The sequence below is a fragment of the Manis pentadactyla genome, chromosome 13 (genome assembly GCF_030020395.1).
Source record: "Manis pentadactyla isolate mManPen7 chromosome 13, mManPen7.hap1, whole genome shotgun sequence".
NCBI lineage: Eukaryota > Metazoa > Chordata > Mammalia > Pholidota > Manidae > Manis > Manis pentadactyla.
In genome coordinates, this window is record NC_080031.1 from 107,350,926 (window position 1) to 107,365,437 (window position 14,512).

The 14,512-nt window shown below is 42.2% G+C and overlaps 1 protein-coding gene across 1 annotated transcript; it reads left to right on the plus strand.

Annotated features, from left to right (window-relative positions):
• Positions 1 to 2,685: 2,685 nt before the first annotated feature.
• On the plus strand, positions 2,686 to 12,222 carry SPINK13 (serine peptidase inhibitor Kazal type 13). Its single transcript, XM_057491054.1, has 6 exons — positions 2,686 to 2,860; positions 3,309 to 3,602; positions 4,768 to 4,870; positions 7,167 to 7,204; positions 7,841 to 7,968; positions 11,346 to 12,222. The coding sequence occupies exons 3-6, from the start codon at positions 4,801 to 4,803 to the stop codon at positions 11,398 to 11,400; spliced, it is 291 nt and encodes a 96-aa protein (XP_057347037.1). The 5' UTR covers positions 2,686 to 2,860; positions 3,309 to 3,602; positions 4,768 to 4,800; the 3' UTR covers positions 11,401 to 12,222.
• Positions 12,223 to 14,512: the final 2,290 nt, after the last annotated feature.

Consider the following 14,512-nt stretch of genomic DNA (forward strand, 5'->3'; position numbering starts at 1 on the left):
TCCAAATTTCCCAAACCCCTGTAATATTTTATTATGGAAAGACAGATTACAAGCATACTTGTTTCTCCAACCTATCAAATGAGTGCCATTTTAAATACTCCTGTTTCACACACACATCTAAATATATATGCATATAAAACATATGTACTTGAATTATTCTGTTCAGTTACAAAATTTCTCCATTTGGGAATCAAATTAAAATAGTTTAGTGAAGTTGTAAATTAATGAAGTCATAATTTCTATTTTTTTCTTTAAAAATTTTCATCCACAAACATGGTTTATCTCCTATTTAAGTCCTGAATGTATGAAATTATCTCTCTCTAGTATAATTTGTAGTTCAGTCCATTTCTGCAAATGAGAAATTTTGGAAATCTTTTTGTGGAATCTCTTGCTATATATGGCATATACCAAGTGGAACAGCTTAAATGAAGTGGTGGTGGGTGAACTTGGGACACCCAGACTTGCACATTTAGAGGTTCTGAGTATTAACTCTAGCTGGAAAATGCTGAACTAGGTGCTTACTTATGTCTTCTGCTCTCCAGTATTCCACAATTTATGGTGCTTAGGAGATCCTGTTAGATACTGGAACAAAGTATCAAATACATGGAGACCAGTGTAGGCAGGAAAGTTGACCATAGGATTCTGTAGAAGCAGGCAATTTCCAATATCTAGGAAACAAAAGAAGGTATAAACCTGACAGCCAGAGGCAAGCTTGGTAATCACGTTTTCTAGTTGTTTACAGTTGGAAAAACAAGGTCAGCTAATGAACTTTACCCCTGCAGAGTTAGAGATAGGCATGCTTAGAATGCCTCTTGTTGGAGGGCATGTGCCATTATCCACTTCAGTAAAATTGAAAATACTACTTTCATCTGAAAAATCACATTCACTGATACTCTCTTTGGGATATTTTGCCTCACTTTCCAACTGTGACAAGCCTGTATTTGTCTTAAAGCAAATTGCCTTGTCAGATGACAGGCAGTATCTTAAGCGCCACAAAGAAAATTCCTCACGGCAGCACAAAGGAACTTTGGGGGATCATGGAATGGCTCACATCCTGATGTGGGTGGTGGTTATGTGACCATATGTATTTGTCAAAACTCGTAGAACCATATACTACAAATGATTTTCACTGCATATGATTTGATCTAAAAACTAAATTAGAGATTTTCAGTTAAACTGTTGGAGCATTTGCTGGCAATAACCAATTGATCTTACCTGAAAACCTGCATCTTTAAATTTGTAGCTGTATAATACAGACTATCTAATTTAAAATAGTGTTTCTTTTTAAAACTGGTACATCTAGAAATGCATAGGTAAGAAATTAGACTTGACCTCAAAGGACCCATTAGTTAAATCATACTTCTTTCCCCTCATTCCTGAAAATATAAATTTAAGTGGCACACTTAAAGAAATATTTCACTCACTTGAAAACCTGAAACCTTCTACCGCTAAGCTCACCCAGCACCCAGCTGGGGGTGGAGAAGACAATCTTCCTCTCATGTGTTGCTTATGTAGGTACACACCTGCAGAAATCAAATATTAATTATCAAAAACAGTATAGTTTAAACCAATACATCATATGCTAAAGGATCTGATTCATATGTGGACTGTGAAATCGAGGTGGATTATAGCCTGCATTTTAATGGAATAAAGTGGAAGAAAGCAGAATAAGATAGAAAAATATCACAGTGTTACTATGATTATATAGGGAGAGAATGGATAAATTTCCCTGCAAATCAAAAGGAAGACATATCACATTCACATATGAAAAGACTGTATTGTAAAGATGATACTTTTATCAAATTTATGTGATTTCAATTAAATTCCAGTAGGGTTATTTCTTGGTGGGCTAGACAGAATGTCTCTAAAATATGTCTGGAAAAACACATCCTCAAAAATATCCAAGAACATAGTAAAAATAAATGACAAATTCCTTCCTCTTACACATATTACTAAATACCTGTCAAGTGGTTGAAAAAACCTAGCAATAAACTGCTGTTACAAGGTCAATATTGGGCACAGATAGGGTCTTTCCCTCGTAGAGCACATAATCTAATTTCTTAGGAGACAGCATTGAGGAGAGATTAAGAGTACTGGCTTTCAAAAGGGGGAGAAGTGGGGGGGAATAAAAAACGCTGCCAAGAAAGACGTAGGGTATCTCACGAGACATTCGGGGTATTGGTCTAAGAAGATTGATGGATATTTCATTCCCTAAGATGAGAGAAAATGTAGAGAGATAGAAAGTGAACATGGGCTTTGGAGTTAAACTGACCTGTGTTTGAATCCCATCTCTGCCGTTAGTATCTTTCTTACTACCTAGTTAGCTTCAGCAAATGAATGTGCTCCTCTGAGCCTCAGTTTCTTTTTCTCCAACGTAAATTTCAGAGTGGTATGAGCCTCACGGGACTAGGAGTAAGTGTGATGAGGAACGTAAACCGCATGGCCAGGTACTGGCTGAAAGAAAAGGATGGAGGAATGTGTAGATCCCTAGGTAAGTGGATGTGGAGAGAAAGATTACAAAAGTAGAAAGAGAAATAGGTGATCTTCCAGAATTATAAGACAAAGGAAAAAAGTGGAGCTAGTTCATCCTGAAGCTTCCCTACTCAGTAAAGAAGAGGTGAAAGTTTCCACTCCAAGGAATGTAGAGGAGGTGTGGTCAGATAGTTGAAAATTGGGTTTAAAAAAGGAGATGATATGGGGTTGAGTGGCCTCAGCAGCAACACGACATGAAATGAGAGCCTCTCGCAGGAATCTGGGGGGCTTGGGTGAGTCGTGATGACAGCAAGATCACAGAGTCCACTGTGTGGAATTTGTCCCTTTTTTTGCCCCACAACCAAGGTCTGGAACCAGAAAACAGGAAGTGAGTTTGTCCCAGCTTGAAAGAAAGCGGGAGGAATACAGGGCAGGATGTCAAGAGAGTAGGGTCATGTCAAGGGGCTAAATATAAATGTCTGACTTCAGGACTCAGGCTGGGAATGCATGACAAGGCAGTGAAAGTATTGACCACTCCAGGAGGGCTGCACGTCTGTGAGAGAGAAATTTTCAGATAACAGCACATTTTCAGGGTTGCCTACATTAAGGTGTAGTAGAAGGAAACAAGAGAGACTGGAAGGCTTATGTATGCAGAGATCATTGGTTGCAGTGGTGGAGGTTCCCAGGCTCCTGTCAAAGACAGAAGAGGCAAGTCCTCTGAGGAACTTCAGGACCAGAGGAGACCTGGAAGATTATCAGCCCTGAATTAAGCAAGCAAGTTCATTAGATCATCTGGAATATGGTTGGTAATTAATCTGTTTTGCAAATGTTATCAGATATTGAAGATGCCAGTCCTCATTCTCCTGATCTACTATCAGAAACCACAAGCACAGAACCTCCAGGCCTGTCCCTGCCCGCTGGAACATGAAACATCAGAGGGGGTGGTTGGAGAGAGATCAAACCAGGAAACAGACCTCGGAGCAAGTTCATGCCAAGTGAGCTGAGCAAGAGCCTGCTCCCCTTCTCAAAGTGGCCTGGTACAGAAGTCACAGAAGAGCCATTTGGCTCAAGGCTCCGTGTGACCTCAGGGTGACTGCAGCCAACGCACATTTCACAGCGACTTCATCCAGGTGACCTCTCCTCAGCTCTGTCCTTAGCCCAAGCCAGGGATGGGGTCTCGCAGGCCTTCTCCTCTATCAGCAAGTTTCCCCAGAGGCTCTTTTTCCTCCAGCACCTTCCTTTCATTTCCTCTGCACGTGAAAGCAGAGAAAACATCACTGCTAATACAGTTCCCCCTCATTTCTCCGCATGCCCACCAGCTGCGATTTGGGGAAGAAACAGAATATGTAAAGTAAGGTGTGAGGAAGTTGAGGAAATGACTTAGAAAATGTCTTCTCTCCTGGCCTAAATATTTCCATCCCTGCGAAAGAGAGTTTGGCTAAAGAAATCAGCAATTTAATGTAAATTCTTTACTTATATTAATATCTGTTGGTCCTTGCAATATCTTATGAAGTTCATACTTTTTCTGAGGCTTACAATTCTAAGAGATGTTGAACCTAGAATTTGAACTCAGATCTCTCTGACTTTTAAAAATTATAAAAATAATAAAAATCAGATCTAAGTCTGTAACTATTGTAAATTATAAAAATCATAAAAATTATAGCTATGTCAAGATCTAGGTCTAGGTCCTGATTCTTGCATCAGGGGAGGTATACATACTTTTTATGACCCAAAACCAACAATTCCAATTTCAACCCACTCTTTGTACTTGAGCACATGTAACTGGGCCTGGAAGAAGAAACTGAGGAAGTGAAGGACTTCAGTGTGGGAGAAACTGGTCCATCCCAGGGCATCAGACAACTTGCATTATAGGGTTGTTGACGTGACATGTCCTGACTGTGCAGGACAGTCCTGAGCTCATACCTGTTTTCTCAGAATTCTTACAGATTCTTAGTGTCCATATTCACTAATATGAATATCCCAGTTTAGATGATACATTGAAGGGAGAAGCAATCTGCAGGTAGGATGCCTGGGGTCAGCCCTGGGGAGAGACCCGAGCCTGACTCCCCCTCCGAGGCAGCGCTGGGGCTGCGGAATGGCTGCTGACGGGGAAGAAAGGCTCCTGCCCGTCGTTGACTCTCCCTCTTCAGAGCAGAAGGGCCACTGGGGTCTGAGTCCCTGGAGGCCAGGCTGGGTTCATGGGAATGGCCCCACCTCACCGTGGTGGGCTTGCTCCTGTTTGGAAAGCCATCTGTGAAATATTTCAGGAATAAACTCTCTAGAGCGTTCCCACAGGACTCACCAAAGCAGGACGTCAGATGAGACCAAATGGCTGCTGTTCCCGGCACGACCATCCTTTTCCTGGTCTACTCCACCTTGGCACAGACTGTTTGGTCAGGTAAGCAAACTTACATGTCTTGGGAGAGAAGCCTCTGGTTTTCTTTTACTTGTAGGAAAGAAAGACAGTCTGGGTGGGGAATATTGCTGAAATGTAGACCTTTGGGCTCGACGTGCTAACTGGGCATCAATGAGGTATCACTCTCGGAAAAAGGAGTTACTCTGGAAAACCCTACAGTGTTCGAAACTAAATGCCATGCTTTACATATGCATTGTCAAGGAAAAGCAAAAGGGCAATTCAAAATTATTTTGAACATAAAGAAAATCAGACAAAATGAGCAAAAGTTTATGTTTAAAGAAGCATTGTTACCCCTTTGCCTTTCCTTCAGATCCCGCATCATCTTGTATGTGACAGTGTCGCTGGTTTCTACCCTTCCTGCTTTTCTTTTCGCTCAAATACATGCACATTTTGTTAGTCCTCCTATTTTCTTACATTAAAGATAGAATACTATAGGTACTTGGTTGCATTTTGCTTTTCTCAGTTTATAGATATCCTGAAAATCATCACATACCAGTTTCACAGAGAACTTCCACTCTTTTATACAACTGCATAAACTTCACTGGGTGATGTTCATTCAAACAGTCTTCTGTGTGGGGGCATTTAGTGTGTTTCCAATATTTTACGATTACAGTGAGGCAATAAAAAAGTTTAGGCATATGCATTTTTGGATTGTTGGAGGTGTATTTTTAAGAACATATTCCTTGAATTGTGATTCATAAGTCAAATGTAAATGCAGATCTAGTTTTGTTCAGTATTGCCAAATTTCACTCCATGAAGTTTGTTCCAATTTGCTTTCCTGCTGATAGGATATCAAAGTGTCTCTTTCTTGATAGTTAATCTGAATGGTACATTGATAGTTAATCTGAAATGGTACTTCAGTATAGTTTTGACTAACATTTTTCTTATAATGAGGTTGAATATCTTTTACAAATTTAAGGGCCATTTCTGTAACTTTGGAGTGTGCGTGTGTGTGTGTGTGTGTGTGTGTGAATTGTATATGCATGTATATTGCCCATTCAGCAACTGGGCTTTGTATTTTTCCCTTAGTTTTAAGTATTCTTTATATGTTAAGTATATTAGTCCTTTATCTTGTGACATGGGTTGCAAATATTTTCTTCTAGTTTATCAGATACCTTTTTAGTGTATGTTTACATTTTGCCATGAAGAAGTTACTTTTATTCTTATGCAATAAAATGTATCAGTCTTTTCTATAATTGTCCTGAAATTAATGAGTCATTGTCAGAAAGTCTTTCTTACATTAAGATTAAAAATGAATTCAGTTGTGTTATATTTTAATCTTTGTAGGGTTTTATTTTTATGTTCAGATTCTGATCCATTTCACATTTACTCTTATGTGTGGTATATGGTATATATGTGTGAGTTTTTTACTAAATGAAGACCTTTATTTTTCTTTTCTCATAACTATATCCAGCTGCTTTTGTCATTAAAATAGTCTGGCTTTTTTAGAATTAGATTGGAACATTCCATCTTTTTTAGTCTCTAAAATAGAGTGTGTATATAACAGACATAGTCTATTCCTGGAATGGTTGATAGGTTTGTTGCTTCCTTGTGGGAAGGTTTTTAAAATATGCAAGCTTTCTCTTCTGACTTTGGAAAATCTAATTTTTGGAAGGCTAGGATTCTCTAGGAGACTTTAAATATCATTGAGCAGTGAGAGCTCAGGAAGAGCAGGGTATGACGGGTCTTTTCTCCTTTCATTCTCCCAGACAGCTAGTCCCCCTCTGTCCCCGGGCAGTGCCAGCACCCCTCGCACAGACCGGCTTCCTACATCCCTCAGCCTCCCCAGAGCCAACGAGCTCCTACCTCTTCTCATCATCACTCCTGCTGTCCTCTTTGGTTCAGCTTCCAGGAAGGAACTAGCCTAATACTTTGTTTTTGGTATCATAATTTTAAAAAAATCTTTACAATGCATATACTTATCCCAGTTAAAGTAAAGAAAAAACTAAAGCCAATGAAAGTCAAGTTACTTAAGAAAATAACACAATTTGCAAGTTATATGTACAACCCCAAATGGTTTTTACTCTTTCCTTAGTGGCACAGAAAATTTATGGATGGAGTCAGGACAGAGAAAATGAAGGAAAGAATAAATAAATGGATAAAGTAGTTAACAGAGGAATGCTACCCACAAATTCTGTTGCCATAAATCATTTCGTATACTGTTGTGTACCTGAGTGATTGAATTACGTTCCTCTATTCACTCAGTAACTTCAGTTGGTAAAAATCATAGTTCATGAAATATTTCCTTTGACCTCTTGTGTCTGTACTTTATTTGCAGGAATAGTCAAACCACCAGACATCTCTAAATGGCCTAAGGTAAATTTAAAGTTCTCAGACCTGACTTCGGATTCTAATCTGATCGCTGTGTTGACACGAGAGACCTGTAACTTCACAGTGGTGGAGTAGAATGAAGTTTTCTGTGTGACCCTGGGCAGGCATCTAAACCTCTCCAGATCTAGATTTACTCCCATGTAGCACAAGTACTAAAACACATCTCTGAGCATAAATAACACCTGTCACTTGCTCAACATCACAAAAAGTTAAGCATTAAAATAAATACGGGATTTATTCCCTGTCTCAATACAGACCCATGTTCTTAACAACTACATTTCAGCACCTGTCTTCTAGAAGTTCACAAGTACATAAATACCTCTACTCACAAACTTCTTATAGTGAATCACTAGCACTGGGGCTCCAAGTTTAATGAAAACTTTGCAATGGGGTTCAAGTGGGGATGTTACAATGCCATGACTTTAGGATATGAGGGGTAGCTGAGGACACAGAAGCCAGAAGAAAGCTTGCCCGACCCAAGCCCAGAGCAGAGGAAATCCTTGAAAAAAAGTCTGTTGATTATTTGCAGTTATTCCTATGTACTGCGTAAGTGACAGGCCAGGCATAGATGAGGGAAAATCTATCAATCGGTATTCAAATTATGTTTTATGATATTTGCAGCCCCCGTGTGAAATGTATTACCCAGTGGGTCCCCATTATGAACCAGATTGTCCTGATGTAACATCTTATGTTTGTGCTACAAATGGCCACACTTACCAGAATGAGTGTTTCCTTTGTGTTGATCGGTGGTAAGTTCAAGATACACATGTCTTTCTATATTTCTTTACAGAAATTTCAAGAAATCTTAGCAAAGTAACTGAATTTTCTGATGCATGGGATTTTTTTTTTCAGGGCCTCTACGAACAAAAGATTTAGGGACAGCTTGTGTATAGAGTGGAGTCTTCTTGAAAAATTCATTTAACATTCAAAGTTGGCTCATTGAAAAAAGAAAGAAATGCTTACATAATATTTCGGTAGAATTATACAAAGATCATATTAGTAGCAGTCTACAGATTATACACAAGCAAGGAATAGGGAAATCCTAAATGCTCAAATTTTCTTTAACAGGATACAGTGACATGCCTTATGAGAAGCACCTATAAATGTTGCTTGGTAGATACGAAGAGATACAGATGATGACCTACAGATATGGGTGTGGACATAGACACAGGTGTAGATACACATACGAGCAGCAAAGTGGTTATATGGTGTCACATGGATAAAAACTGACAGTCAACTTTTTTTTTTATCTTTCAAATAAATTCAGTAGTAAATTCAGATTAAAAAATCAGTAATATTCCTCAAGATATATTTTAGCACCATCAGAAATTGTTGTTATAAATCAGCCTTGTGTCTTGTCAGTAACTCTTTGGTGAGCTGTGAGCTCTTCTGTAAGACCGACTTCCCTCAGGCAGGATGACTCACTAGTAGAACTCACAGAACCCAGAAAACCTGTTGTATGCTTGGTAACAGTTTGTTACACTGAAAGGATACAGATTAAAATCAACAAAGGCAGAAAGCCCATAGGGTGCAGGCTGGGAAAAAGGGGGCACCAGCTTCCAGCAGCCTCCCCCAGGGGCCTCCCCCAGGACAGAGCTTGATTCTCCCAGCTGTGATGTGTGACAACATGTATGAAGTGCCGTGCACCTGGGAAGCTCCCACAGCCTTGGTGTCCCCACTCTTTATGGGGGGCCAGTCATCTGAGCATGCAGACATAAGCCACCTGCTTGACTGGCAGCTACTTGGTCTCCAGCCCCCACCTCCCCAGAGGTCACACCGATACAGAGCACCCAGGACCGCAGTGAACACAGGACCCAGCCTACGGCCCCAGGTCACCAAGTCACCCTTGCTGGGCAGGATGCTCCGAGGGCTCGTAGATCGCTTCCCAGGAGTCGGCATGAGCATCCTGTCTGCTGCAGCGGCTCTTTAATGAGTGTCTTCCTTTGAGAAGAATTTTCATGGGCTTTTAGCATCTAGTTTCCATCCCATGAGGATTACTGCTGACCACTGAAGGAAGTGGGGTGCAGAAGCTAGCGCGATAGAGGAAATAGTTCTCAGAACAAGTACTAGACTCAGAGGATGACTGCGGTGTCCTTTAAAGGAAAAAAGATGAGAACTGAAAAATGTGAATTAACCAGAATCTGCCATCAGTTTCAAAGAAAGAGGAATGGGAATTCATGAATGTTGCCAGACTATGTAGAATAATTAAGTTACATCATCATTCCTTCCTGAGGTAGGTGCTTTTGCTTTCTCAGGCAGGACACTTGTAAATGTCTTCTTAGGCTCCACATGGGCCTTTTTCCACTCTAATATTCGAACACACACCACTGAAAAGAGCGGTGAAAGGGGGCTGACCCACAGTGAAGGAAAGGGCTACAGGGTGGTCCTTGGTCCCCCACCGAGCTGCCACTCAGAGACTTCCCAGTGCGGGTTCTGAGACTTCTTCCAACCTCACCCGGAAGACTTGAGAAAGTCTGAGTCGCTCCAAGATCCTGCCTCAGATCTGTTCTGGCAGAAATGGGAAGAAATACAAGAAACGATTTCCCTCCTTCCTTCCTCCCCTTCCATCTGTCCATCCACCCATCTTGTAACTCTGCCACTCTGGCTGTTCTTTCTCAATGTAAGAATAAATAAGGAGATCTTGTTGATTAAGAAAGCAAAAAAATGGAGAATGTTGATGCCGATGTCAGGGAAGGTGCAGCGACCCGTATACTTGCTTTAGTTTCCAATGTGACTTGCACGTACAGACTTGGTCTTCTTGCTGTTTCTATATTTGGGGCAAAAAGATAGTCCTGATGCTCTTTTCAGTGATGGAAGGAGGAGAGTAATTCCTCCATATCTGCTCTTAGCAGTGTTAGGGAGAAAAATCCTAGTAAATTGGACTCACAATCCTGAGAGACACCTGCTATTTATGAACAACATAAATTCTTTGAAAGAAAGAAAACTGCAGAGTGCAAATCTTAGTTGATACAGAATTATAGTCACTGTCCTTAAAGGAATCCCCCAAGGCTACTTGCAGGACCCTGATAATAACTACCGAGAAAACAGAGGGTCATATGAAACAGTTCCTAGACTTCTCAGGACTTCTGGTCCTATGCCAAAAGAATACATGCATGGGGAAATTCACAGCGGAAAACAGCATTAGTTTTGTTCAACCAACATAGTATTTCAGCAAGTTTTGAAGTGGTTGACAGTATTTCAAAAATCAAATTTTACCTAAAAATACAGATTTCCAACTTATTTTGAGACCTCAAACATTATGCTGAGAGTAAGCTGGGATTTCACATTCAAGAAACTAACCACAGCTGTCTGGTGGCGGCCGTCCAAATGGAGCCCAGGCATTCCAGCCAGTCCTACCTCTGTCCTTCATGGCAAAGGGGCCACTTACTTATGTTACCAGTGTGGCTCCCATGAGCAATTACGTTTGCAGACCCTGAACCAAGTGAGTGGGTCAGATACACATCAACGGTGAGCCTGGTATCAGGGTCAGGATGGTGAATCCCTTGAAGGAAGAGAAGGCTAAAGGACTCTCAAGGAAAGAAATAATGCAAAAGCCAGTTTACACAGGACTTGCTGTTTGGGGAAACATTTGGAAGTGGAAAATGTGCAGTGTCTGTAGAAAAACAATAAAGGCGAGAAGTATGTTGAAAGGAATGTTGGGTGTTGAGAGAGCAGTAATATGTAGGGGAGGAAAGTCAGGCAGAGGCTGGTCTTCTGGGGAACACAGACAAACGCCAGAGTAAGGGAAAGAGGCTGCAGTCTGTGGACCATGTGAACCTTGTGAAAATTTGAGCCGAGTGTGAATTATATAAATCACTAGGCTTAATATCATTTTTATCATTATCTTTCACTGCTTGGTAGAAAAATCTGGTTTTGCTATGTTGAATGGAAAGATATCAAAATGGAGATGGGTTAGGGGATGATACCGCTGTTGAAAAATGTCACAGAAAACTTTTTGAATGATCCAGACATGGAGAGGGAATCCGTAGACTGTGGTGGTAAACAGGGATGGAAAAGAGATGGGTGTGACAGGAACCGCAAACTTCCTGTGGGGGGTTAAGGAAGTGTGGGGCAGTGTCCACTCCCCTTAGGACACTAATCTTTTCCCTCTCTCTCTTCTCTTTAGGGAATTTGGTCCTCGTATTAAATTTTATAAATATGGAAAATGTGATAGTCATTAACAGAATACTACACTTGCTTTCTTCAGTACTTAATTCTGGAAATAATTTATTTTGGAATTTGAGGGTATTTAATAAATAACACACCTCTATGCTGCACCCAAATTTGGAATGACATCAGAAACAAAGGCATCAAACCAATGGAGAACTAAATATCACATTTATTACAAATAAACATAATAATGCAGGAGGTGGTAGATACTCATCTCTGTGTACTGATTGTTTAAAGTCAGCTTTCATATTGCTTGGGACTAAGGACTCTTATCAAGTGGGCTTATTAGCACTCCACTAAATTAGACTTACCCCAAACTGCAGGCTTACCTGCAAGGCCGGACCCTGCCCCGCTAATCTCACTCAAAGACATGAGTGAAAGAGAAAATGTGTCACCCCCACCCCATCCCTGCCACACATACACGGCTGTTTGAGGCTTTCTACCTCATATTCATGAATGAAACACACCTTCACTAGGAGAATGTGTCCACAAGCTATTGGGAGGAGTCGGAAGGAGAGTCCATAGTTGTTGGGGGAGAAAAATGTTTCTGAGAGGGTGGGAGAGGGAAGGAGATCCGACATACCTGACTCCAACTCCATCTCATCTTCACTATTAAATTGTTCTGTGAATTCCTTTTTCTTTCTCCCTTAATTTGGTTTATGATCTGTCACTTATAACTAAAAGATGTTGGCTAACGATGGGAAATAAATCCATTCTTACACTGCATGCTGGGAAAATCAGAAAAGGCTAGGCTTTGGCTTGTGTGCTCTGTGCCGTCACCAACTTTTGCCACTAGGTCTCAGCCCCGCCGCCCTGTCTTACCCTCATGAGCTCCTTCTTCAGCCTGCAGGACCAGGAAAAGGGCGCACGGTCCTCGTCTCTCCATCATTGTCTCCGCTAGCCCACAGCAACCTCTGGGGCGGCCGGCGCCCTGGACAGTGGGGCCCATCCGCTCTGCTCTTGGGAGCTGCGGAGATGGCGTTTCGGGCCTTTCAGGTCCCTCGAAGTAAAGAATATCCTAAAAGACAGACCTTTGCTTGTTGATTTGATTACCTCATATAGTTTAACACAATTTCATTAGTTCTTCTCTCCATCCCTGCCTTACTAAAAATTACGAAAGGAAATTCTCTCCCCAAAATGGGTGTGAGAGGTACAACCCTGTCCTACCACAGAATAAAAAAAGGAAACTTCTACCCTTTATTGTTTCCCTCTTCATCGAAGAAAGCCCACAATTATTCTTCTTTAGTAGAGAAATAAATGGGGCATTGTCGAGATCTTCCCCGGTTTTGAGGGTCTTCTCTGTTGCATGAAGACCCTGGCCAGGCGGGGGGACAGACATGCACATGGACACGGTGCCTAAGCCCCCAGGAAGTGAGAGCCGAGCCTGGGAACCTCTCTGAGGGTTTGGATGAGAACACGGGTGTCCAGTAAAGGGAGGGGCCGCTGGACTCCTCGGCCCAGCCCGACGGGCAGAGGGGGACTCCTGACAATCCCTAGGCCCTGGTCGAGTAGTTTCTGAAGGGAGGACTGAAGTTTAAACCCAGATTATCCTTCTAATCACAACCTTACGCTGCGGTGGGATGGGAACAGGAGGGCCTGGATGCATTAGTGGACAAATAAAGTATCTAAATAAAATTTTGTTTTCAAAATTATAAATTCAGTCATCAAATGGAAACCTAACTTTCCTGGTCACTTTTCAGATACTTGAAATAAATCAACCAATACTCAACATCAACTTTTTAAGTCTGATCTGACATTCCTCTCATTTTCTGACCTCCAGATCTACTTAATTTTCTACAAAACAGAATTTTTTTAGAGCACAGACAAACTCTATTGGCTTATTTAACAAAGATGTATTGGGTGCCTACTCTGCCAGACACAGTTGTATGGCACTGCAGATACGGCCCTTGTCCTCGTGGAGTCCCCATTCTGGTGGCCTGTGCAGGAGCCCAGGGCTGGGGGAGAAACACCGACGACACATCAGCAAACCTAATGTGGTGGCTAGAGAGTGGCGTGGTGCCACGGGAGGCAGCCCCGAGGAGCTGACACTTGGCTGAAACGGGAATGCCAAGGAGGTGGTCAGAGCAGGGAAGGGGCTCCAGGCCCAGGGGCAGCAAAGTCAGGAGGGGGTCCTGCCCGCTTCAAGCAGAGAGGCAAGAGGGGCACAGACGTTGAGATTGGAGGTTTGGGGGATCCAGTGGCGTCACACGGAAAGCCATAAAGCCACGGACAGGGGTCTGGGTCTTTCACGTGAGAAGAAATGCCATCAGAAGGGCTATTGTTTCAACACTTTGAAGACTTGGAACCAGAATCCACCCCTCTAGACGCACCTCCAGGACATGACTCCCCTGCAGACAGGATGGCAGGTCTCTCACTTCGTCATGTTTCCAGGCCTCCCAGACTGTGGGTCCCTGGGGTGCACGCCAGGCACGGCCCTGGAGCTGAGGGTGCAGGCCCAGCGTGCTCACCGCAGGCAGCCGCGTCAGAGGCTGCCTCTTTCCAGGGACCCCAGGGGTCCTCAGGCACATCGCAATCTGAGAGGCATTCATTTACACTTTTTAGAGGAGGCTTCGAGAAAGATCGATATTTCATTTCTTCCTGGTTTTGTTTTTTCTCTGGGAGACGCAAGTGCTCCCAAGATTGGTGGCTTCGTGGTCATGATTCTGAGCAAAGTTCCCCTCAGCATCGTCCATGGCTGGTGGCTTATGGGTAAGAAGAACAGAAATGCTGGGACCAAGCTGCCTGAGTTCAGACCTGACAACTCCTTCCCTTGGTCCAGCCAACCTCCGGCAGGCTACCACTTGCTACCATGACTTTCTTCTGACAAACCGCACCTGTCACATACAGCTTTGGGGTTTTTTTTATTATTGTTGCCTTTATAACTTTATCATCATCACCATCATTCTCTCTTCTGTTTTCCTATACAATAGCAGAAAAGTTTAAAGAGTCAGGATAATAACAGCATTCATGGAAAAGTGTAAACCAATTTTCCTGGGAGTCGCTGTGTGGTAAGATATATGTGTTTACCTCTCATAGGTCATTAATTCTTTCTTTTGAATGTCTTGCCATTTCCGTTACTCAGCTCCACCTTCTGTGCAAATAATTCCTTGGTCTTCCCTTCTC

Coding starts and splice junctions, on each gene's coding strand:
- SPINK13 (XM_057491054.1), top strand. CDS start 4,801: ATGGCTGCTGTTCCCGGCACGACCATCCTTTTCCTGGTCTACTCCACC. Junction 7,205..7,840: donor ACATCTCTAAATGGCCTAAG/GTAAATTTAAAG, acceptor TGATATTTGCAG/CCCCCGTGTGAAATGTATTA. Junction 7,969..11,345: donor TTCCTTTGTGTTGATCGGTG/GTAAGTTCAAGA, acceptor TCTTCTCTTTAG/GGAATTTGGTCCTCGTATTA.